This window comes from Pituophis catenifer, unplaced genomic scaffold (genome assembly GCF_029215685.1).
Source record: "Pituophis catenifer annectens isolate HBS135680 unplaced genomic scaffold, rPitCat1.0.hap2 SCAF_8, whole genome shotgun sequence".
Classification (NCBI taxonomy): Eukaryota; Metazoa; Chordata; class Lepidosauria; order Squamata; family Colubridae; genus Pituophis; species Pituophis catenifer.
The window spans coordinates 34,663,335-34,690,789 of NW_027256888.1; the positions used below are offsets into that span (position 1 = coordinate 34,663,335).

The 27,455-nt window shown below is 35.1% G+C and overlaps 1 protein-coding gene across 1 annotated transcript in view; it reads right to left on the reverse strand.

The window, feature by feature from the left end:
- Nucleotides 1-4,368: 4,368 nt before the first annotated feature.
- Nucleotides 4,369-27,455, reverse strand: part of VEGFC (vascular endothelial growth factor C) — a 54,641-nt gene continuing 31,554 nt past the window's right edge. Inside the window, 6 exon segments of the mRNA XM_070948565.1 lie at nucleotides 4,369-4,682; nucleotides 11,295-11,628; nucleotides 11,892-12,001; nucleotides 12,756-12,907; nucleotides 17,798-17,988; nucleotides 21,869-22,085. Coding sequence (XP_070804666.1) covers nucleotides 4,568-4,682; nucleotides 11,295-11,628; nucleotides 11,892-12,001; nucleotides 12,756-12,907; nucleotides 17,798-17,988; nucleotides 21,869-22,085 — 1,119 coding nt within the window. The 3' untranslated portion in view covers nucleotides 4,369-4,567.

A 27,455-nucleotide genomic window follows, 5' to 3' on the forward strand; every position in this document is an offset into this window, starting at 1 on the left:
GGGGAGCCCCATGTAGAGAGCATTACAGTAGTCCAGACAGGAGGTGACGAGGGTGTGAGTGACTGTGCGCAAGGCGTCCCGGTCCAGAAAGGGACGCAACTGGCGGATCAGGCGAACCTGATAAAAAGCCCCCCTGGCTACGGCCGTCATATGCTCTTCTAAAGACAGCCGTGAGTCCAGGAGGACACCCAGATTGCGAGCCCTCTCTGTGGGGGGCAAAGATTCACCCCCAATAGTCAGCGATAGCACCTGCTGACTATACCGGGACGCCGGAAGCCACAGCCACTCAGTCTTGGAAGGGTTGAGTTTGAGCCTATTTCTCCCCATCCAGACCTGCACGGCCTCCAGGCAGCGGGACATCACATCAAGGGCATCATTGGGGTGGTCTGTAATACACAGAACAGTGAGATTGATATAAAAAACCTAGGATTCTCCATGATATAAACCATAATATAAACATTATGTTCTCTAGGGACAAATAAAGTAGCAGATTAAATCATTTTAGATATGCTGCTTTCTTGCCTTGTTTTTCACAATGAGCAGAACCACCAGAATTATGCAGAGCCACTAAACACTTTTTCTTAGCCAATCTTGATTGATCTTCCTGCTTCCTGTTCCTGCTTTAGGGAAGAAAATACTCATCCAGGATTGGAATCAGTAGTGGGTTGCTCCCGGTTCTGTCCGGTTCTTTAGAACCGGTAGTAAAATGCGGCAGAAGGCTTCTGCATGCGCAGAAGCGCGCACACGCACACGCTCCCATTGTGAACCAGTAGTAAAGGTAAGTAGAAACCACCCGATTGGAATCTATGGTTCTTGAATATTCCTCTAGAAGAAATGGAGGCTAGACATCATTTGGAGAATTACCAATTCCTCTGAATCACAATCAGAGATCTGGTGATTTTTCTTCTGACATAATAGTTGTTGCTGGATTCAAATACTTTGAATTAGTCATATACTTGGGGTCCATTGTTGATACTTGCAGAAATGTGGCCTTATATTTGTACAGGTGGGAAGGAAAGAGGAGCATATGAAGGATAATTGGAAATCAAAGAATAAAAGTAAAAATATTTTCATCATAAAAATGAGTTGGAACTGAGGCGTGAAATGTACTTAAAATGCAAAGAAAAGGAGGATCTAGTGCATAACCACTGTTCTATTCAAAATATGCTATGAGACAAATAAAGCAGCACAAGAAAACGTTGTGCTTAACTAATAGTATACATACAGTGTTTTCCACTTTGAAAATATGTTGTAATTGTGGTGCAGAAATAGGACTAATGGTCGGAACTGTCAAGCACTAGCTGTAGAGATACTGTTTATAGCAGTGTTTCTGAAACCTGGCAACTTGAAAATCTGTGGACTTAACTTCAGCTGGGAAATTTTGAATTGTGAGCTGAAATTCACACATCTTAAGTTTCCAGGTTCAGAAACACTGGCCTAGAGTATACAAAAGACTGTTTTCTTTCTAAGACAAGAGGTACTATTTTTGTCTTAAATCAAAGTGCTATGACTATTATTTTGACCTTCTTCCAAAACTCTTTTCAGTTGCTCCTTTTAATTTGTCTCTGACAATAACCAGCCCCACCATTCCAATTTTAAGTACAGCAATAGTTGAATGCATGTCAAAAATTATGTGGTGAATAGCGGAAGAGATCTGGAGACCTTGTTTAGTATTGTTTTAACACTCTGCCTTTTTTATTACTCTGCTTTTGGAATTCAGTTCTACAACCCGCATACATTGATCTCAACACTTAAACCAAGCACACTTTAAGAATGTATGATGCCTTATGAGAAAACATGCATGTCTCTTCATATCTGAAGGCTTTAACTTTTTTTTTAAAGCAGAGAATACAGAAGCAAGTGGACAAATCAATCTTTTTAGAGGAACAATAACAAAAAAATAAAATAAAAACCAGCAAATTGTTTGGTAAAACTACAAAATGAATGTGAAGTTGGCAAACACAGTTAATCTCAATATGGCATCATAAAGAATGAGCAAATGAGGATATGATAATATCCAAACATCTGGACTGAATTTTTAATTAAAAATCCATTTTGATCAGATTTACTAAGATTGGAACTTGGTTTTCTTAATTGATAGCAGCCAATCAAACCATCAATGTGGCTTTATAATAGTAAGCATGCAGCTTTTACTAGTAATTCCCTCAAAGACACATTGAAACACCACACTAATTTCCTGTTGCTGAGCATGGATAAGATTTAATGTCTTTTATATAAATGTATAAAAAGGCCTGACAACATACTTTGTTATGTTGGCTATAGTTAAAAGAGCTGAGAAGGCCTGGTAACAAATGCTTTCTCATGTTAAATGCTGCCATAAAAAGGTGCATATCTTTTGTCATTTATGACCTTAGGGCAGCAGATGTGCAACATTCAAGAACTGATAAGACTTTTTACCAGAAACCAATTCCTATGCTTGTAGGCATCTTTAAGGTCCATGTTTCTATCTTTCCCATGTAGTTCTTCTATCACCATTGTAGCAATAATGTTACAAATGCTATAAAATGTTATTCGTTTTACTGTCTTTGCAAGATGTCCTTGAAGATGTCCATCATTGGTTAACCTGATTTCTATAACATGCAAGAGATTCTATAGAACAGGACACAGAATTGTGCTTTTTAAAAAACTGTTAAAAATATGCACTGGTCATAATTTGTTCTTACTGGTCTGCACTTTTGTGATTAGAGTTTTCATGGAATGAATTTTTCTATGTGGCATAATTCCAGTTTTGGCTTTCTCATAATTAAAATATGGGTAGAATGTTGTGCATAACCTCAAATGAATGAAAACAGAATGTTAGGCCTTGGTTGTTCTTGAACCTTACTGTGGTTATTAAATGATTACTGCTTCATATCATATAAAAACTGGGAAAAAAGAAGTGAGATTATACAACCAAATTACTTTTGGCTAGTCTGCTCCATTTGGTTTTGGTTAATAAACTGAAAATTAGTGAATGTCTTCATATAAAGCAAGTCATCAGTGAGCTAACATACATTAATGAATATCAGATTTAATTGTACACCTGTTAAAAAGCACACCGTCCAATCAAGGACTTGCAACTTTTAGACAGGGGCAGGTGGAGGCATTAGAGATAACTGACATCCAAAATTACAATCAATTGGCCAAAATCTTACAAAACAAACTAAAATTATCATAATTAAATCATTACTAGTGAGATGACTTTGCTTAATAAAGAAATTAACAAGACCCACAAAAGCAAGCTTTGATGCAGTGTACATCAAAAACAGAAGATGGATTAAGCTTATTTTTTGTATGACTGAAACAAAATGGGATTTCAATTAAATCTTAAATAGTTCCATTGATAAGAGCTGTTCAACATTAAAATATCTCTCAGGAAATAATGGTCTCTCCTCAATTAGCAAAGTTTGGGATGCTGTGGTGGCACCTTATACTTTTAAGTGTATTTGCCACAAATATATCTGTACTGTGTTTCACACTTATTTCTTGTATCTTCTTTAAAGTACAAGGTATTTGTACTTTATTTTGTAATTTACATATGTAACTTACTGAGAACATATATGTTCTCAGAGTCTTTCTTCAGTATCTAAACAGGAATCTTAGAGAAGAACTTAGTGCCACATATTCACTTATAGTTTTGGTTGCCACAATATTAAAAAAAAAAAATTGAGACTAGAAAAGTGCAGAGAAGAGCAACAAAATTGATGAGGGAATTGGAGGCTAAAACATATGAAAAACAGTTATAGGTAATGTATATGTCCAGTTTAATGAAAAGAAGGACTAGGGGTGACATGATACCAGTCTTCGAATATTTGAGGGGCTACCACAAAGAAAGGGTCAACCTATTCTCCAAAAGGGAAAGGGTCAACCTATTCTCCAAAGCACCTGAAGGCAGAACAAAAAGCAATGGTTGGAAACTAATCAAGGGAACAACCAACCTAAAACTAAGGAGAAATTTCCTGACAGATAGAACAATTAATCAGTGGAATAGCTTGCCTTCAGACGTTGTGGTTGCTCCATCACTGGAAGTTTTTAAACCACTTGTCTGAAATGGTATAGGATTTCTGATTGAGCAGGGGGCTGGACTAAAAAAACTCCAAGATTCCTCCCAACTCTGTTATTCTGTTATATCAATTACATTTAAACATAGTAACAAGACAGAATGCTGCATTTTCTCAAACAATATATAATACACTTCAATTTTATTTAAAACATGTTTTGCAAGATATAAAAATATTGATCACAGTGAAATTTAAAAATTGTTTCCGGTATAAAAAAAGGAATGCATACAGTATCTTTAAAAGAAAATAAATTATGTAATCATTATCTTTTTTTAAAAAAAATCACAATGAAGAAAATTTAGTCTGCTTCATCACTGACAAATTATAATCTTCATAATGAAGAAAATCCCAGTTTTTTTAAAAAAATTACTTCCCATGTGTCTCAGAGTAAAAGTGTGTCTGTTTCCAATAATGTTATAATGTCTCTTCTGCATTGTAAATCCACGTTAGCAGTTTTTTTAAAAGTAGAAACAGGAAAAAATGTACATCAAATGACATTGTCTTTTCTAATTGATAAGTGGTAGTTTCCAGTATGTGGGTACACAGCGACAAACTTCTTCACTATAATAGAATCCAGAATCACAGCGTTTCTTTCGAACAGTACATGGTCGTCTGTAGCAACTGAGAATAAATGGGGGGAAAAAAAGCATGTTGAAAAAATGGTATGATACAAGTTATATGCATTTAAAAAATGGACAGAACTATTCAAAATAAGGTAAAGTGAATTGTAGATTTGAATTAATTTTGTTTTCAGGGCTAGGTTTTCATTTATTTCATTTATTTTCTTGGGAGTGCACATTGGCCGTTGCAATTTTGCATACAACCCAAAGTTATTTACTTATTTTAGCTCTGTATTAGTCATCGATACTGACACCCATTATGTCACAATCAGAATAATAGCCATCAGGAGGGGTTCAGTGATTTTCCTAGATCAGCACTCTCTTCTTGCTAAGAGGGTGAGGAAACAGGGACTACACACTGATCTATAGCAAACTCATGCTTAGAGGCAGCATGTCACTGAACACCAGTTGCTCTGGCAACTGTGCTGGATGGAGGCATTGCTTTCATGTCTGCTTATGCCTCTGGACTGGCCACTGCAGGGAACAATATTCAATGGATTTGTTATCTAGTTTTCAGATTCTCCCTTTTACTTCTCACAAGCAGAATACATTCCAAGGACATTATTGCATCCCACAATTATTTATATCTGGAGCTGTTATTTTTATAGACACTTGATTTATATTTTGACTTTTTTTCCAAGGCAGAATGCAATAGTTTCTGTTCATTTTTAAATTCACAGCAATCCTATAAATTAAAGTTACTTGAAAGGAAAGGACCATTTCAGTCACCCAGGGGCTGGATTCACACAGAGGTTTAAGCAAGGCAATTAAAAGCATAGGACCTACATGCCAAACCCAGATACTTTTAATCTTGGATAGTTTTTAATGGATAAGTACGTTACACAAATACAGAGTGTTTGGTCAGTATATGATTCAACGTACTGTGCAAATGTATTAATTCAGCAAATGTGAGATCTAGTCACAGTACACATTAAAATATATGGGAGGTAATTTATTAATATTTATTAATGTTACACTTATGGCTTTCATTTAAGTGTGCAGTTGTATATATAAACTCTTAGTATTTTTTTAGTCTCACTTATTAAATGTTGGGAAATCAATCAAATCTTCCTGTATTAAATTGGACTGTAAGGTATTTAAGACAAAATGAAGGAATCCAATTTTAGCAATGTCCAAGTTGAACTATATGACAGTTATTTGATTGTTTGAAACAATACAGTATAAAATACCGTATATTAATAATTCAATCATTCATTTTTTTAAAAAATTCCTCCTGACGTAAAAATCATTTGTTTAGTGACCACTCAAAGTTATAATGGCACTAAAAATGTGACATATGTCCAGTTCTCATATTTACAACTTGCAGCATCCTATGGTCACATAATAAAAATTCAAGCACTTGGTAACAGACAAGTTGCATCATCCTGGAGTCAGTCTTGTGATCACCAGTTGCTTGTTTTTGACAAGCAACGCCAATGGAAAACTGTATTCACTTAACAACTGTGTGATTCACTTAATAACTGCCATGATTTGTTTAACAACCATGGCAAAAAGGCATAAAATTGGACAGGACTCACTTTAACAACTGCCTTGCTTAGGAGTAGAAATTCTGGCTTCAGTCGTGATCATAAGTCGAGGACTACCTGTAGTAAGGTTGTAAGAAAGGAGCTGGATCATAGGTAGCTATGGTAGCTATAAAAAAACCTGCTAACATCTCTTTCCCTTCAAGGAGCAGAGGAGGCTGAGTGCTGACTAATGCCACAGAAACATTATATATATTTGGGAACAAAAGCAGAGGCCATATGTAAGTCACCATTTCTAATAATTGGAGAATATTAGATCTTTCAAAAATTATTATTAGTATACCCCATTAATACTACCAAACCATAAATCATTATATCAGGTTATACAAAATGAACACTAATAAATATTTTTAAAATAAATGTATACAGCTAATAATCATATTTATTTTCATTTTAATGAGTTTTACTTTCAGGATCTACTAGGCCAAAGATTTAATTCCTAAAGAGAATGAGCTATCCTACCAATCTGAATTATTTTGTTTTAATGGAAATACCTAATTATAAAATCTGGACAGAAGCCAATGCTACATACATATAGTTTGCTTACACATATTTTTTTGTTACATTAGAAGAACAATGTGCATGCTCAAAGCTTATATGCGGACAATCTGAAATGAAGATGAAGAGGCAGTAGTAATTTATAGTGTTATTATATACATTTATTACTTTTTGTCTAGAAAGTAATAAGATTTTACTAGCCAATAATTCATGCTTACAAGATAAATATTTTACATTGGTAGATAATTTGCTTCTACAATGATTAGCATGATGATTTCATATGGCTGACTTTAAACCAAGTTGACCTAACATAACCTCACATTGACAAAGCCAAAAAGCCTCTGGTGTATAATGTAGTCAAAGTTTAGTCTTTGGGTGTTTTAAACATTGGCAGTGAACCAAGAGTGAGAAGTATATGCTTCAAGTTTCAACACAACTCTAGCTTAAATTCTTTTAATTTTGTTCTATTTTTATAATACAGGATAGTATTATAATGCTAATGGGCATGGCTTATAATTAATAACTCATTTACATCTTCCAGTTTGTAAATATTATTACTTTCATTTTGTGGTGGACCAGAAAAAAAGTTGCTATTCCTCTTTCTGTTCCAACTTCATCTGTATTTCCCTGCCTCATTAAGCTTAATTCAGAGTGGCTTCTGCATCTTGTCAACAGAATTAGGATTTAACTCCAGTAGCAAATACTATAACCCATATCTCAAGCAACAAAGATACTCCAGAAGGAAACCTTATTTTTGGAATAAAAGATCCAGTGCAGATATGTTTGTCAAGTTCAATTCCTTTCTCTTTTTCTTGAAGTTCAAAACACATGTTTTCCTTCCGGTTAATTAATTTTACTTGTGCATGTACATTGCAAAACATTATGATTTTTAACTACTTCATATTTGAAACATCCCACTTTGATTTAAGATACTATTTCAAATGCAAAACGCTTATTTTAACCTAAAAGCACTTATGAAATGATTAAAATGTTACTGTTTGCGTTCAAAACAACTGTTTTATACATATAATGAGATATTTTGTATCAAAAAGGGATTTTTCACCTTTCCAATTATTCAGATTCCATTATGCTTCTACTTGTGCTTTAATTTTTACTGACAAATTTTAGAAGCGTCACACAGTACTACATGTCTCGCCCTAATATCTCTATTTTCTAAAGCATTTTTAATATACTTTTGATGGGGCAAATTGATAGAACTATATGATGAATTACAATGCATTATTAATTTATGCAACTTAGCAAATTCCTTTTAAATGGCATTTTAAATATAACTTATTATATTTCCATGTATATGTAAAACATTTCCTAGGAAGCAATGATAACTTCTAACTACTTGACATTATTCAGCTGGTCAAATGTTTGCAGAGTTACCATGTGAGTTAATACAGCTATTCACATATGAAATGTGTCTTTAACATAGAAATATCGTAAGTTTAAAGTAGCTATTACATTCCCGCCCAATTCTGACCTAACCAATAAGAATTGTAAACTATTACTGCATTTCCCTTGCCTATTTGTAAAGAGCTGTAAAATTATTGATTGTAGAATTTTAGAGATCCAGACATAATGAATAATTGGAGCCATGGAAATAAACCCCAACAAAAATGAGGCAAACTCTCTTTATTTAATAATAAAGAGGAAACTTCCACAGTTTATAAACTGCAACAGAAACTTGGCAGAATCTACTGCATATTCTAAATTATAAGCAAAAGCAGTTGCAGAAGAAAAAATGTTAGCACAATCAGATCTCTTCTTTAAAAAAGAGAATTATGAATACATACCTGTAGAATAGGCAGTTTTATAATCAACTTTCAATATCATGAGTATAAAACATGAAAACTTACTTTTGCCGGTGCTGTTCATGACAACTTGCTCCATGTTCTGAACATACATGGAAAATGATTCAGAAGACCTATATTGGGCCTTGTGTAAGTGCAATACCTCTCTGTATTCATGTAAGAAGGCTGATCTTTTTAAAGACTGCTTTGGAAAATTAATGAATAGCAGAGAAGTGTTGGAGTTGCCTGGGTTTGAAGCAATTCTGGATTCTTTAGAATCCTGTACAACCCTACTACTTCTGAATTGATTTATCAGATTAATTAAATGTTTTAATATAGAATGTTCCAGAGTTTTTATCTTTATATAATATATATAGCTGTATCTTATAGCTATCTGGACAAATGCTAGAAGAGGGCTGGACAATGCTGATATACAGTAAATATTATAGGAAAAAGTTCTACAAGACTTAGTCCTCTTTAAAAAGTGATTTTGATTTTGTTTTATAGTATTGATTCTATAAAATAGTATCAATATGATATGATATGCTTCACTGATTAATCAACTGACCATATCAAATATGAACATCAGCCACAATAAAATGAGGCAAGATAAGGTGCAGTGAAATGGGATAAAACAGCTTCGGCGAGATAAAATACAGGTAGTCCTCAATTTACAACAATTCATTTAGTGACTGTTCAAAGTTTCAAAGGCACTGAAAGAAGTGACTGATTACTGTTTTTCACACCTACAGTACAACCACTGCAGCATTGCCATCATCACATGATCAAAATTCGCCTGGCAACTGACTTATATTTGTGACGGTTGCTGTGTCCTGGGATCCTGGGATCAACTTTTGTGACCTTCTGACAAGCAAAGTCTATGGGGAAGCCAGATTCACTTAACAACTGTGTTACTAACTTAATAGCTGCAGTGATTCACTTAACAACCGTGGCAAGAAAGATAGTAAAATGGAAGAAAACTCAATTAACACTTAGCAAAATAAATTTTAGGCCCACTTGTGATAATAAGTTCAGAACTACCTACAGAATAAAATCTAGTAGCTAAGATAAAGATAAAAGAGTAAGATAAAATAGTATCACGAAAAAATGGAAGAATACAACATTACTGAATTACTTTACAAATTACTTCTTACAAGCTTGATAAAGAGTATCAAGCTATAAGAAAAAAAATTTCAACAAAAGTAACCGTGTAAAGCAAATAGTCTTGAAGCAACACACACACACTTTAGGAGCTACCCAAATGAGTTTGATTTAAAATGTCACGTTATTCACAAAAACTGATATGTTTGCTAAGATTTTTATAGGCATTTAATGATGGCAGAGAGGACATATGACTCCCCCCCCCAACAAAGAAAATTGTGTTCTGCCAAAACACATTGGTGTTCCATGTTTGCAGTGGGATTAAGGTTACATTAGAGCCAATTGGTTTTCAACAAATCAACAGCGTTATGAGGAAATCACCAAAGAATGGAAAAGACACATGAGCTGTAACCATCCTGGCTTGGCCTGCCACATCTTGTGCAAAGTCTTCTGTAGAACCTGCCACACTAGCTTGACGAATTTATATGTTATACACAATTCTGAATCTCAAGTTACATCATGCCTGTTGGAAATTTATAACAAAACTATCTGGCATGGATACAATCATGGAGTGTATATTAAAGGTCACGTTAAATGGAAAAAGAAATAAAACATGATGGATTAATAGTTCACCCAGAATTTTTAATCCTGCAGTTTCATCTTATCTGCAAGCACCATATAAGGATTGCTGTTCTCCCCTTAAGCTTTGTTCATTTTGAAACTTATCTTTAGATAAGTTATTTTTGTTATTGTTATTTTGTTATTTATTATTTAATAAGTATTTATTTTCTACTTATCAATAATTCATCCATGCCTGCCTATGACTTGATAACAGTTATACATAGTAAGTCTATTATCATATTGAAAATCCATATAGAATGTTTCTTATGTTTACTTTCTAGTAAACATCCTATATTTTATCCTTCATTTACTTTGAAGTCGACCTTCTGGTACAATAATCAATTATCATTATGTACAATAATATGATCAATATGATCATAAATATTGACAAATAATATATAACCAATAAACACATCATCTCTTTCTCTTTCACCATCTACATATTGTATGACATATGTTATAATGGGCTAGTGACGCTATAGATATATACATATATACGTACATATACGTACACATACATACACATGCACACATATACATATACATGCACACATAAATATGTCTATGGAGTTATCAGTCATACAGGTCATGGTTGTCACAAGGTGCTTTTTTCAAGCGGCAACTGGACTTTCTGGTTTTTCTTTGAAGACTCCTTGGAAGGAGTATAAATCCTTCCATTCGCCACCATCCATTTGAATCAGTACGATTCCTGGCAACTGCTTGGAATAATCCCTGAAGTTTTCTTGGCAAGGTTACTCAAAAGTTGTTTGCCATTGCTTGCTCCCTAGGGCTAAACGTGCCTGGCCTAACATCACTCAGCTGGTTTGTGCCCAGTGTGAATCTCACAGTCCTCCAGATTCCAGCCTGATGCCTTAACCAGTACACCAAACTGGTTCTCAAGCATCAGTTATCTATCAGATATTTGAAAAGGAGCAAGATTAGAAAATATAAGAAAATGCAAGAAACTATACCCACTGTCATTTATAAACTCAAGAAGAATTATGTATCAAAGCTATGAAAATATGTTGTTTTCCTAGTTATATTGCTTACCTGCATGTTTGGTGATGAAATCTTTCTCCTTTCAAGAAGCATTTGTTTGGTGACTCCACACATTCACAAATACATTTTGTAGGATTTAATGGCTGGTGTTTAGGGCATGTTCTTTTACACACACATTGGCACTTTTCTTCATCAAACTCTTTGTTGAGTCCACAAGAGCTAGGAAGCAGTTTATTTTTACATGTACACTGACATGATGTTCTGTCTAGTTCTTTGTGAATTCCACAGCTAGAAGGTGTCACTCCTCCTTTACAGACACACTGACAGGTTTCTTCATCAAGCTCCTTGTTAGACCCACAGATATCATGGTATCCTTCAGCAGTATCTGAGCATTTGAAATAAGAAAAATATGCTTCAGGCATTGCAAAAGAGTAGAACAATTTTTATAGCTAGTGGAAATTATTCATTTCTCCTACTCATTTCTATATCATTGCACTTGTAACTACACAATATGGAGTGAAAAAATATGAATACATTGTTCCATAAAAATGAACTGTAAAACTATAAAAAGATATTGTGGGCATTTTTTTTCTTTTCTATAAATTAAACTAAATAACTGACAGTAATCTTTTATCATATATTTCTTACCAGTATCTGGTGGATAGGAGGAGAAACTGAAGTCATGTTGTGCCAGACATCTGCATAAGTGATTATTCCAAATATGACTTTTTGGACAGGTTTTATTTGTTATTTGACACCTAAGGGCAAAACATAGTATCAATATGTATCAAAGCAAATTTAAGACAAGTGATAGTATATATATAACATAGGTGTTTAAGAAAACAAATAACATCTTTTATTGTATGTATACCAGCACATGTGGTGGAATATCCAGCTAGAGAGGGGGCAAAGTGAAGAGGAAGTCTTTGCACAGCTGGTAGCCCAGCTGTGAGCCCAGAGCCCTAAAGCCTTATTTGAAGCAGAACCCTGAAGCTAATCAACCAGTGAAATAGTTTGTCTTCAGAAGTTGTAGGTGCCCCATCGCTGGAGGCTTTTAAGAAGAGACTGGATAGCCATTTGTCTGAAATGGTATAAGGCTCCTGCTCGAGCAGGGGATTGGACTAGAAGACTAGACTAGAAGACTTGCAAGCTCCCTTCCAACTTCGTTATTATATTTCTGTTTGACTGTTATTAAGTCAATACAATACAATTAAGAATACAATCAGTCTGGGAAGATTCTTGTAAATAGGCATTGCAACAATAAAGTAACTTTAATCAATTCATGATGCAGTCCTGGTTCCTTGTGCCTGACAGTACATTCTGTTGAAACTATTTTCCAAACTAGGACAGAGCTTTAATAATAATGTACTAGATCATGACCCCCAATTTATTTTAAGAATAAACATATATTTACACATCTTGATTTTGGTCTTCAGAACACAATAAATAAAATTCATATTTTATTTAAAAATAGTTTTTTTACACTATAGAAAGAAATATGCAATTTCTTACTGTGCTTGTATCACTGGCAAGGAACGTCGAATAATTGAATGAACTTGTCTGTAGACATCTAGTTTGGACATGCACCGGCAGGAAGTATGATTGGCAAAACTGATTGTTACAGGTTTGGGACCATGAGACAGGGGCACAGTGATTTCGAACAACTACAAAGAGCGAAAAGTGTAAGTCAAAACTATGCTAGTTATGCTTTATTTTCTTCCTTTTTCCTTCACAGAGCATTTTCATCAGTTAAAATGCTCAAAGCTAAATGACTTCAACTATTAAAGTCTCCCCCACCCCCACAAAATTTATACTTCTTTCTTTTAACAGTTAACTCAATACATTGTGAGTGAGAGATATATTTTCCATGATTGAGATAACACAAGACTTTATGACTACAGGTTTTGAAAATGGACAGAAAAACAGAACTGTACATTTATGTACTTATTCAAACTACTTATAAAGTTCTTCTAAACAGTTTATCACAAAGAGACATAGTCTTTTCAAGGCAGCCCCCTAAAAGTTTCAAATAAATAGTAGGCACATGATGAATAATTAATGTACTTAGTACTAAAATTTTTATTTTTATTCATGCAACAAGAATCTAAAATGATGTGATCGCTATCTCTAAATCAATCATCAGGTAGAGTTTATCAGGTATGCTTTGACCTTGAAAAATTATTAGCTATTAGATTCAAAAAGATGCAATGTAATAGGAGTGTAAGTTTTATTCCTTTATGCAATTTGGTCTTAAGATTACCTGACTGGGCAAAAAAACTCACCTATGCATTGAAGTGATTTTGGGAAACAATACTGAAAAATACACACTGCACATGAAACACTGTTTGCTCCATAGCTAACTATACTACCGATTAAATTGGTAATAAAAAATAAGGTGTGTTGCATATTATAAGCCATTTTTCTTATATTTGGTCTTTAATTGGCACATGATGAAATGTATCTCTATTGAAAGTTCATTTATGTTGTAAAGCAACACTTCTAGCAGCTTGTATCAGTCAACGCAGTTCCTTTCTAATACATCAGCCAAAGGTTTGCTTATCTCTGACTTAGAAACTTGAGTGCTATGCGTGCTACAACTGTTCCTTTTTTTTAACACAGCTGTCAGGAAGAGGATTAAGAAAACCTTTCCTCAGTTTCTTCTATAAAATAAAAGGAACCTAAATACTAAATAAATGCTGTGGTGGTTAAGGTCCTGGTCTAGAAATCAAGAGACCATGAGTTCTAGTCTCTCCTTTGGCATGAAAGCTGTCTGCGTGACTTTGGGCCAATCACTCTGTCTCAGTGCAACAGGGTTCCTCTTAATGGAGAAAATAGGCTGAAGGAGCAGCATTAGGTATGTTCACTGCCTTAGTTACTTATGAAGAAATGTAGGATAAAAATCCAATACATAAATGAATATGACAAGTGAGCAGGGGTTATGTCAGGCAATGGATGTTCCTGTGGGAAAAAAGGAAAGCATTGGAATGCTTGCACTATCTAATGAGATGTAGCAAAGAGAAAACAAAAAGGTTTTAGAGCAGCCACATATTTAGCTGCTTTCAATCGTAGTTTATAGCAAATCAATTTAACTGATGAAGATATATTGTGCAGTAATCTTAATATACAATGAGCAAAAACTTTATTATTTCATTACTACATATAATTTTTGTTTGTGTAATGCCTGACAGATGAATATGTAAAATTACTACTGTATACTGAAAAGTTATGTGCTGGAATTGATAAAAAAAATCTTCTTTCTGATAGCTCATTCAAACATGTAAACTATCATTTGTTAAAGTATGGTAAGCCTTTAAATTCCAATAAAACCTACCAAACTGGACTATTCATATATGCATACAATATATTATGCTGAATAACTCATGTGCATGGTGTGGCGTATGAGAGAAAGACACACACAGATAGAATGTTTGGGGGGGGGGTGACGGCAGAATGCTTTCAGGATAATGGTCTTAGTAGTCAATAGTCTGAAAATAGCAGGGGTGAAATGCTCCTGGTTCGGACCAGATCACTGATCCGGTAGCAATGGTGGGTGGTGGTTCAGAGAACCGGTAGCAAAAATCCCTTCAAAGCATTTTTTTCTGCAACCTCTTGGCCGAAGAGGTGGTAAAAAAAATGCTTTGAAAAGTCTCTGGCAACTCCCAGCTGAGTTGCCTGATCGGCAGAGAGGTCTTTTTTTAAAATGCCTGACGATCCCAGCTGAGTTGCCTGATCGGCAGAGAGGTATTTTTTAAAACGTCTCTCTGACGATCCCAACTGAGTTGCCTGATCGGCAGAGAGGTATTTTTTTAAAATGCCTGACAATCCCAGTTAAGTTGCCTGATTGGCAGAGGCTTTTCAGAGGCTTTTTTTTTCATTAGAAAAAATGCTTTGAAAAGTAAAAAAAAAAAAGTTGGCCACGCCCACCCAATCACATTAACCCTCCCCACCAAGCCACGCCCACAGAACCGGTAGTAACAAATTTTACATTTCACCCCTGGAAAATAGGTTATTTTGCTTGTGACTCCCAAATCAGGGCAATTGTTTATGAGCTTAGTAAAGAATATTATTGCTATGAAAATCACACATCAAAAGCCTGATTAAATAATGCAGTCTTCATGAGAAATCAGCAATCAGTATGTAGGACATAATTTCAGAAGCCGGGTGTTTTAAGGCATTAACTAGCTTAATCTTAAAACCCTTCAAATTATTACACCATTAAGTGATGGGTGCCATATGAGTTAGTGCCATTAAAAATTGTAGGAAGGCTCCATGTAAATCATTCTCAATGTTGTAGAAAGAAGGCAAGCTCCAAATCAAGCAGATAAATACCAGTAAATGTAACTAGTGAAATACTACATGATTGAGGTGTGTTATTTCATAAGGTACTTATTTTCTTTATTTAAGATGTCATAAAATATGAGCAATGTTTTAAAAACTGAAGGTACTCTTTCCTAATATACTACACTATATTAAACCTACCTGTCTTGTCTAGATTATTCTCCAATCACGTCATAGTTTGCTGATAAATAAATGCTCTGATATCTAAATCATAGTATGAATTAAAATTTCTAATTATGTATTTCTTTGGAAACACATAATTTTATACTTTATACATAGGGGACATGGCTCATTGGCTGAGACACTGAACTTGTTGATCAGAAGGTCGGCAGTTCAGCGGTTCAAATCCCTAGCACCGCATAACAGAGTGAGCTCCCATTACTTGTCCCAGCTTCTGCCAGCCTAGCAGTTTGAAAGCATGTAAAAATGCAAGTAGAAAAATAGGGACGACTTTGGTGGGAAGGTAACTGCGCTCTGTGCACCTTCGGCATTTAGTCATGCCGGCCACATAACCATGAAGACGTCTTCGGACAGTGCTGGCTCTTCGGCTTAGAAACGGAGATGAACACCTTCCCTAGAGCCCGAAATAACTAGCAGCATGTGCAGGGAAACCTTTACCTTCCTTATCTTCTTGTAATGTATACCACAATGAAAATATTTTCCATCTGCTAATCTGTTATTGCATCCTCATGAACTAGTGATTACTATATTCAAAGAAATTCTGAGGTTTCTAGAATCACAAAAGTTTATTAGAAAAGAGGGGAAAAGCCTTCTGAAAGAGATGCTATGATTCTCTCTACTATAACTGTCTGCTCAGAAAGAATGGGATTCCAGGAGCAATAGAATGTTTTGTCCTGACAGAAAGATGCTGATTTCTTTTGTGTGCGTGACTCAATTATTTGTGCCAAAAGAAAGTAAACTGCAACAACAGACAAATTTTCTACCTGCTTTAAGATTGAGCAGCATCCCACTTGAAGGACTATGACAATGGTGAAATGTAAAATTTGTTACTACTGATTCTGTGGGTGTGGCTTGGTGGTGGTGGTGGTAATGTGACTGGGTAGGCGTGGCCAACTTTTTTTTTTTACTTTTAAAAGCATTTTTTTTCCTACAACCTCTTCAGTCAAAAAAAATGCTTTTAAAAGCCTCTGAAAATCAGGCAACTCAGCTGGGATCGTCAGAGGCTTTTAAAAACATTTTTTCAGCCGAAGAGGTTGTAAAAAAAATGCTTTTAAAAGTAAAAAAAAAAAGCCTCTGATAATCACGCAGCTCAGCTGGGCATGGGGGGGGCAGGGATTTTTGCTACCAGTTCTCCGAACCACCTGCCGCCATTGCTACCGGATCGGGTGATCCGGTCCGAACCGGGAGCATTTCAGCCCTGGACTGTGAATAGTGAAGAAATTATGTGCAACTCAAATCATACATAAACAAAAAGGATATTTCTACATGTCTGATTCTATGTAGTTTCCAGGGAATCACAGAAGCTACTGAAAAAAGACTAAACCAATCAAAATATGCAGAAACAATTGAATTAGAAGTACAGGAAAGCAAACATGAAAGTCATTATTAATATATGCCTTGGCATCTCAAATACCGGCTGCAGACAATATTATATCCCAGGTAAATTAACAGGTGGTGCTGTGAACTGTTTCCATAACAGAGGCAGCAACAGAAGGAAATTGTTCTATGTAATTCACTGTATTATGATTAAATTAGGATTAATATAAAGGGAAAAGCTATTTCTATGCATGTAAACATTATTCTTAATTTATGTTTTTGGAGTATTCTTAGAGTCCTTACATCTTCTTAAGGATCTTGGAAGCAAAAGAACATTATTACTCTTATCACTAATTAGATATTTTTGTTTGTGTGTTGTTTTTTTAAAAAAGATGTTGAATCAATCCTAGTATTTAAATAGCAGAAACTATCACTCACTGATTACTGATAAAGTCTAGGCTCCCAGGATGAGTTCATAATCTCCATGAGACTCTAGAGCCACAGGATGTTCATTCTATCCTTTCATATGCTTCATATCATATTATATTTTTCTATTTCCATCATTTATGCAGATGATTATTGTCTATTACACTGTTAACACAAAGCAATTTGTGTTCTAGATAAACTTTGTTACCATTTTACTTTAAAATATTGCATTTACTTTAAATTTATGCAAGAAACAGTAGAAGTCTAAATATTATGCAGTCAAATCAACTTACCGTTTTGCTGACGTAGCTTGCACTGATATTCATACACTGCAGGCCTTCACTATTGCAGCAACCTCCACATCTGTAGACGGACACACATGGAGGTTTAAAGAAGATGTTTGTTGTTGCTCCAGATTCTTTTCCCACATCTACACATACTTCACGTGGCATGCATTGAGTTTTTCTCCACTCATTATCAATACCTGCCAAGTTAGAAGCTTACAGTTTATAAGATAATTCTTTTTAATAATTTAAATCAGACTCATAATCAATCTTTGATTATAAAATAATTCATGGTGAAATCCAGACTTAGTCCTATTTAGGCAGACGTGTTTCAGAGAGTGGAACAAGTTAAGCAAGATACTAGTGACAGTATCTGCAGAATTCAGTCTGGGTTTCATCTAATTATTTATAGACATAGAATTTAAAATGCTTATAAGAATTCCTAAAATTATTTTACCCAAAGAATATTCTTCCCTTCTTATGAGAATCTTATATTTCAGTGAATGGTTTGTATCACACAAATCCCCCATAAGTAGGACAGAATATTCTTTAAGTAAAATTAGCATGTGATTTTGTAAGAAAGATAAAACATTTAGATAGGCTGCCTTATGCATCAGATCATTATATATCCTGAAATGGTTGTGATGCCAGAGCTGCAGGACTCTAGACTGCAACCTCAAAGTTTAGCACTATTTGAGTAAATTAAATAAGGCTTAACAAAGAAACAGATACATGCCTGAGAAAACTGAAAACCTAAAAGTAGGTATGACAGAGTGTTATGCATTTATTGGAGCTTAGCAGTAAGAATTCACAAATTATTCTGAAATAGCCAACTAAATGTTTCATTTTCAAATATTTCTTTTATTATTAAATTGCTCCTTAATGGAGTTGTAAAATTGTTGAAGTTATGATTTCAAATGGGAAAATAGAAGTTGCTTACCTGAAACTTTCTAAACCAAAACCAAAACCAAAACCAAAACCAAAACCAAAACCAAAATTGGTGTTTGTGCTATTAATTTAAAGAGATATAATTTTCTTTTGCAAGGACAGTATGTATATTTCCTACCTAGCTCCTTCGTGGATCTTATGAGAAAGGAAGAAAGAAGATATCTCAAGCGGGAAAGGAAGACGGACTATGTGACTTCACAGATGGTCATCTGAAGAATTTCAGTTACAGATAAGCTATCTGTTTTTCTTCATAGTCTCTGTGTAGGCACACATTTGGGAGACTGGAAGTTAAACTGACAAACTACAAGCCAAATGCTAATACAAATAGCATTCGCATAAATCTGCATAAGAGCCTTGATAGTACAGGGGTTTAGTGCACCCTGTTATTAACACAGCTGCCTGCAATTTCTGCTGGTTCAAATCTCTCCAAGGCTCAAGGTTGACTCAGCCTTCCATCCTTTCTAAGGTAGGTGAAATGAGGACCCAGTTTGTGGGGGCAATAAGCTGACTTTGTATAAAATATACAAAAGAATGAAGGCTATTGCTTAACGCATTGTAAGCCGCCCTGAGTCTCCGGAGAAGGGCGGCATATAAATCAAATTAAAAAAAAAAAAATCAGAGTTAGAGGGTTGCTTTAAGTAGGGTCTTATATTTTCAGGAGACAAAATTAGGATAGAATTTATATATATATATATATACCGCCCTTCTCCCGAAGGACTCAGGGCGGTGAACAGCCAGGATCAAATACATAAATATAAAAGTTAAAAACAATTTAAAACAAGATTAAATACTTTGGCCCACAATTAAAACATCCCATTAAAATCCAATTTAAAATTTAAAACCGTTAAAATTAGGCTAGTCCGACTTGCTGGAATAACAAAGTCTTCAGGGCACGGCGGAAGGTGCGCAAGTCCAGGATCCTCCGTACTTCCGGGGGCAGCTTGTTCCAGAGGGCAGGAGCTCCCATTGAGAAGGCTCTCCCCTGGGGGGTCGCCAGTTGACATTGTCTGACCGACGGCACCCCGAGGAGCCCCGCCCTGTGGGAGCATACTAATTGCTATTAGTATGATACTAATCCTAAAGATTTAACTTATATATCCAAATCAGACCATATACTTTTGTGTTACAACTAATCTGAAGATTTGGAATGAACAGCAATCTTACGCACATTTGGTAGACTGTTGGGGGGAGAGGAAGGAAGGAAGGAAGGAAGGAAGGAAGGAAGGAAGGAAGGAAGGAAGGAAGGAAGGAAGGCGGAAATATGCTCATTGCAGTGAAGTTTTTGGGTTTGATAATTGGAAAGACTGATGCTTCTAAATTAACCACATCAATCAAATTTTGAATCAAATTTTGAATCAACTGTTTCAGCAATCATCATTAATACTGAAGCAATATTTGTTTTCCATATTATAAAACGTATGCATGTTAGATTCTCAATTTTCTTTATGAGAAACTGAAACTTCTTTTATCTTTTTAATTAAATATTTTTTTAAAAAGTCCTGAAGAAATGAAGTTAAGACAGTGGGTTGCCCATGAGGAACTTTAGAAGGATTAGCAAACATCTTACAAATTTATCAACATTGAATTTGCATTAGTATAGAAATTGCTGCTTAGCCTGTAGATTATCATCTTCATCATAATCATCTTTTTTCATTGAAAAGAAAAGTAACATTTACTATTTGGACTTATTTCCTATTTCATACTTCATCCATAAATGCTTCTGTAGGCTAAGGATTTTAAAATAATGTGGTTAAAAATAGTTCATGCAACCTATTTTAGATGTTTTTTATGAAGCTGAGATAATGAGGAAATGATATTTCCATCCTAGAAGAAATATTAGCAATTCTAATTTCTGTGATTTCTGAAATTTCCAGAAGAAAGCATATAGATAACATCAGTGATTACTATGAGTCTGCTTTTTGAACACATTTTTAAAGTGCAAATGTATTATGTAATAAAAATGCAAATATATTATCTATTTGGAATAAAGAAGTAAAAGAAAAGTACCTAAAAAGTAACATTCTTGTCTAAAAGTGAATATCAGAAGCCCAAATCCTAAATTCATTAATGTAGAATTTTCCCAAATAATATTTTCCATGGTGTCAACCAGATATAGATAAGAAAGTATGTCCTGTTTCTCAAGGCAAGTATGAAGGAAGCCAAGTTGGAAAATGACCATATCTCCCTGGCTTGAGCTCTAGAAAGTTTCCAAATACTGTTCTAAAACCCCATGTAAATGTACTTTGCACAGACTAAAAATAGGAAAAAAGGAAAAAAGACTAACCCAAAACAATCAAATTAACAAAAACAGCACCAGAATGAAAGTACTTACAGTTGTGCTTATTTTCAAATAAACATGTCTTGTTTTTTTCTTTTTGTAAGCCTAAAACTAGTCTATCTCCAAATCAGGGGTATCCAGTTCCCATAAACATTGGTATGCAATTCCTAATTTGTTCCTTTTTTTGATAGTTTCATTAGAAATTGGAGCTGTTAAACCTCTTGGATCAAAACTTATTAAACTTATTAAAGGAGAAATTGCTTGTTGACACTGGTCTAAATTCTTCTCATTTCTCATGACTATACAATCTGTCAATTGTGTACCAAAGGAACTGGCATATTCCTCTTTTTAGTTCTTAACTCCATTTCTCTTAGCTTATATGCTCCCTACATATCTTTTTGGTACTTACCTACTTTGATTATTCTTATCTTATAGTCGATTAACAGTCCAAACCAATAGACATTCATAACATACATATTTATATTTTAACGTACTTTATCATAATAAATGATTTTAAAAACTATTAGAATAGAATAGAATAACAGAGTTGGAAGGGATCTTGGAGATCTTCTAATCCAACCCCCTGCCCAGGCAGGAAACCCTACACCACTTCAGACAAAATGGTTATCCAACATCTTCTTAAAAATTTCCAGTGTTGGAGCATTCATAGCTTCTGCAGGCAAGTTTTAACATTTAAGTCATTAAGGCAGATGTGTTATTCTGAGCATGTTAAACATACACACATACACACACACATATACACACACACATATAATAATTTAAAATGTATTTGAAAGAACACATGCATTTTTATATACAGATTTAACAAACTTTGTAGACATTAGATTACTTACTTTTTAATATCTCTGTATTATAATGTGCAGCAGCAAATTTTATTGGATTTGAATCACCTGTTCTTCCATCAAAGTTGGATTGTTCCCTGTGTGGCCAACCCCCTTTCCTCAGCTGGCATTTAAACATTTTCCAATATTCTGGATAAAGTACAGTCATGAGTTCATCCACACTTGATACTGACCGCAACTGGTCTTCCAACTCTTTATTTGCATAATTCTGGTAAAAAAAAAAAGAGAAAAAACTAACAATGACTTGTCTTTTTAGGGTAATATTGATGCATATTAATCAAATTAATGGCTAAATTTACATAAAATAAAGTCATTCCTTTAAGGTTACCCATTCAATGAAGAAGAAAAACATTTATCTTATTAGTAATATAAATTAACTACTCTTTAAGATATGAACACAGAACACAAATTAGTTTTAGACAAAAATAATAATAGTTTTCTTTCTGTATATCTCATTTCAAAGTAAAATTATAGAGAGTTTTGCTCTGATGTTGAAAATGTCTTTGTGTTATTTACTGTGTATTAAATTCCAAACTATGTTATTCCAGTGGAAGGAATAAAACTCACTATAATAAAATGCATATAGCTTTTATGCTATTTGGTTATTTTTTTAACTGCTAACAATGCTTAGTCTTGGGGGTTGCTTCTGCTTATATATATAGTCCTTGACTTATGAACACAATTGAGCCCACATTTTTAGTTGCCAAGTAAGACATTTGCTAAGTGAGTTTTGCCCCATTTTACAACTTTCTTTGCCACAGCCATTAAGTGAATCATTGGAGTTATTAAAGTGGTAACATTAAGTGAATTTGGCTTTCCCACTGACTGTTTGTCAGAAGACTGCAAAAGATGATCACATGACCCCAGGACATTCCAAGTGTCCTAAATCTGAGTCAGTTGCCAAGAATCTGAATTTTGATCATGTGACCATGGGGATGCTGCAATGGTCACACATGTGAAATATGGTCATAAGTCACTTTTTTCAGTGCCATTGTAACTTCGAACAGTCACCACACTCAATGTTTTAAGACACACACACACGTTATTCATAATATAAAATATGTTACTTCTACATGTTCAGGAGTCCTGTTTGTTTTTATCAATATAGTAGGAAGACTGTGCAGATGCAAAATAAATTTGAAGATGAAGAATATCTTTACATTTATGCTACAGGTTGAGATCATTAATATTTTTATTTCACACTATATGGAAGCAGAGAAATAAAAGGGAAATTAATTATTTCAATGCCTCTTCTAAAATAAGTAAAGGATCTAATTGAAACTGCCCACTCTGAAATAACAGAGTGCTGAAATAACAGCTTTCTGCTGAGACTGGATGGTTCATCTATGCAGACAGATATAACAGTTCTCAAGGATATCAACACCTTATTTGCTCTAGCAAGATTGGTAAGGAAGAAAAAAGGGATCAGTTGGTAAGAAAAGGAAAAGAGTAACTCACTGCATTTTGACTTTCAATCAGCTAAAGACAAATTATTAAATTACTGCATATATAATTATTCAATGCTATAATAACATGTAATAATTATGTATTATTATATACATATGTCAAACAGAGATTGGTCAAGTCAGTGGAAAAGGTCAAGTGGGAAATTATCTGGAATGGCTGCATAGGCATAAGAAAGCAATGTCTGACCTCCCTCCCCCCTCTTGAATCCTGTTGAATCTTATCTAGTCTGGCCCAGGTGCAAACCCCCAGTCTGAGAAGATTCCTGTATTATAGGTTTGAGTAATAAAATTGCTAATTGAACTTTTCATGCGTGAGTTGATTATTTACTCTTGACAGCATGAGACATAACTCAAAATAAAACTTTATTTCAATGTAATCTTTTTAGAAAATAAAATGTTGAGGGTAGAATCGTACATTTTCATTAAATAGAAAGCACAGGTTACCTTTTAACATTTGGAAGTAATTGAAAGTATAAATATGAAACCAGATGCTGATGCCAAGTAAAGACAAGTATTCAAAGTGGCAACAGAAATAAAAAAGAAATTAATAAATAAATCTTAAAACAAGTTAGGTAGTCAATAAAAGAAGACCGCTATATAAGTTTACAACACTGTACATTTTGGTCAAAGCAACCTGTACTGCTCAGAGTAATTTTTTTATTTTGTACAATTATGTATCTGAAGTCTTATTATCTAAAGATGTAAACAATGATGGCAAGCAGATTAAGGCAAAAGTGGACTAGAAAGCTGAATTTATGTACCTTATACAAACTAGGCAGTAGCAGGCAGAAAGCCAAATTGTCTTGATAACGACAATTCATTCTTCTCCATACTTGCATAACATGGAATTCTGAACAACTGAGTTGACATTTTTGCCTTGATCTCATATGTTGTAAAATCTTTCGGTCAAAAAAGTTACTAAATGCAAGAGTAATCCCACACACAAATAAAAATATAGCTAAAGAGAGTGAGAGGCAGAGCCTGTGCAAAACAATCATTTTATCTTCTGTGAACATTTCAAAGATAGCAAGGCTCGTAACAGAATGTCAGAGTTTTAAAGAGAAACAACACAGAATGGAGTTTTCAAGTTGAGATTAATAGATTATTGTCAATAACATAAAGATAATAAACATTACAACAAACATAGGCAAGGATTTAATCTTTTGTATTTTGTTTAAAAGACAGCTTTCCAGCGTGCAAAACTATTTCCCAACAGTCACTTTTCTAATCACAGGAACAGATTAAAGTATACTGGTAGCAATATCTAATCCTAACCCTGTCTATCCGTCCGTCCGTCCATCCATCCATCCATCCATCCATCCATCCATCCATCCATCCATCCATCCATCCATCCATCCCTATCTTAAATTATAGCTAATTTAATCCAACAAAAAAGGCTATTCCCTTGAGTGTCTGATCATACAGTTCAGAATAATAATTTAGAATCCTTTCTGATAAAATGTCTTATTAACAAACATATATCTACCCTTGTATTCAGCAGTTTATTTTCCTAATAAGAAATCAGTATTTATTTGACAGGGAAATAACACCAGCCACTATTTCTGTAGCACTTCTGCAAAGTTGACAGGCCAACATCTACTTGAATTAGAATGCTCCATAACAGACAATCGTTATCTGAATACTAACATATCCTTATGAAGCAATTTGACAGCCTATAGATCAGTGATGGGATTCAAATAATTTAACAAGCGGTTCTCTGCCCTAATGACTGGCTGGGTAGGCGTGGCCAGGTAGTCATGTGACTGGGTGGATGTGGTCAACTCGACATCACACATCACACCTAGCCCTGTCTCCCAGCCGCTCTCCCTTTCCTATACGCAACACCTCTAGAAATGAAAGGGGTAACCAACCCTCAGTTTCCTGGTGCAAATGCCCATCCTTTCCTGGTGAAAGGATGGGAAGAGACCAGCAAAGCATTCTGCTCCCATCACCAAGGAAAGTAAGACATTGGAGAATGAGCTTATTAAAAAGCAATATATTGTGTCATAACAGCCAACATTTCACACCTGATGTGGCAGAGGCAATAAATCCTACTGACTCCTCAGAAGCAATTTGCAATTAAAGCCCCTTAGAGATCAAGACGAAACAGCGTACGGGGGAGGTTCAAAAACTATCCACATAGTGCTTAAAAAACAACCTGCACCTGAACATCAGCAAGACCAAGGAGATGGTGTTGGACTTCCGGAGGAAGAGAGAGGAACATGCCCCACTTTACATTGAGGGGGGCTGTGTAGAGAGAGTTTCCTCATTTAAAGTCCATTTCAGCGAAGACCTCACCTGGAAAAACAACACGATCCAGGTGGCCAGGAAGACCCAACAGAAACTCCATTTCATTAGGGTCTTGCGTAAAAACAGGGTGGAACAACAACTGATGACCTCCTTTTACCGGTTCACAATAGAAAGCATCCTCACTTATTGCATCACGGTATAACATGCTGGTCTGACAGCCGTAGATAGAAAAACATTACAGAGGGTGGTGAGCACAGCACAAAATATCATGGGCTGTTCCCTGATACCACTAGATGAGATTGCTAGGGCTTGTTGCCTTAAAAGAGTGAGGAAAATTCTCAGGGATGACTCTCACCCTGGTCATCACTTCTTTACTCTCCTACCATCGGAAAGGAGATATAGAAGTATAACCAGCCACACAAACAGGCTGAGGAACAGTTTTTACCCGTGGACTGTCTGACTCCTGATGAGAAATAACATCATAACTATGTAGTATGATGGACTGCAGGGCCGGCACAATGTGTAACATGTTCACACTGGTGCAATAGGACTGGGTGTTTTGTTAATATGATTTATTGGGTTAGGATTTTCTGTCTTCACTGTGAGTTGCATTGTGTTGGGGGGGGTGCACTAAGAGAGCTCAACCAATCTCATTGTACATATGTTGTGCACTGACAATAAAGATTTGAATTGAATTATTTCATCCCACTGTTACCAAGGAAATGGAATGTTTTCAGTGGTATCCATAAAATATTTTAATAATAGAAGTATTTCTTGGAAGACATAAACCACAGTGTACAGGTACAAACAGATCATAAGAATTTGGAGCACCTAAAAAAAGTGCCCAGTCTGACCCACTCCAGAACACTTGGGCTCAATTTTCCTTCCATTTATTCTTTTTTCATTCTCCTATATTTTTAGCTCATAGAACAAACACCACATGACTTTCATACAAAGCTGAATATAATATTCCCCCGTCTTCTTCACACATTACAATCTTGAAGTTAAACAATTTTATCCCCAAAGGTATACTACTTACTACAGAACAACTCTGGAGTCAGAACAACTCCAGACAAGCCAGGGGTGTGAGGCAAGCAGTTGATTTGGTAGTTTGGATTCACCTACAACGTCTTGACCTATATGTCAGATGTCAATGGTTTAATTCTAAATTGATTCTTTTCTTCACCGGAAGCGTCGCGGCGAGACAGTTGGGGAATAGCGGGCTCTGATGAGTCCCGTGAAATTCCGGGCTGACAAACCGCTGCAGAGGGATCTTTGGACCAGATCTGTCCTGTAGGGACAGAGAAGAAAGAGAGACACCTCGGAAGATCAAGAGGAACAGGCAAGTTCCTCGGAGGTCAGAGGAAATTCTCTCTGACTCTGCAGCAGGGGATGGTGGCCATTGCGATCGCCAGCAAGCTGGGGCAACTGGATTAAGAGATGTGCAGGAGCAGAGAACTGAGCGGAATATTGCTGCTGGGTGAGTGATATCTAACTCATAAGCAGAAAAGAAAAAAGAAAAAAAGGATTTTTAAAATCACTGTAAATGTCCTGGTGTCAGAATAGCGGCTAATAGGCGTGAGAAAGGATGGAAGAAGAAGATTAAGGTGGAAGCTATAAAGTAACAGAACCCGTTTGTTTGTTTTGGATTTAAAATACTTGGAGAATTTTAAGAAAAAAAAATTAGAAAAACCAAGAACCCGAAAAGATTCTTTTTCAATTTGGAAAATTTAAAGGGAGTTAAAAAAATAACAACAACGAAGAAAAGTCTGTAATAGAAGGACTGGTTAATAACTCTAAATTGAAACTCAATTGGAATGTAATGTGGAATTTGGACTATATAAAGCTGGACTGAATTTCAA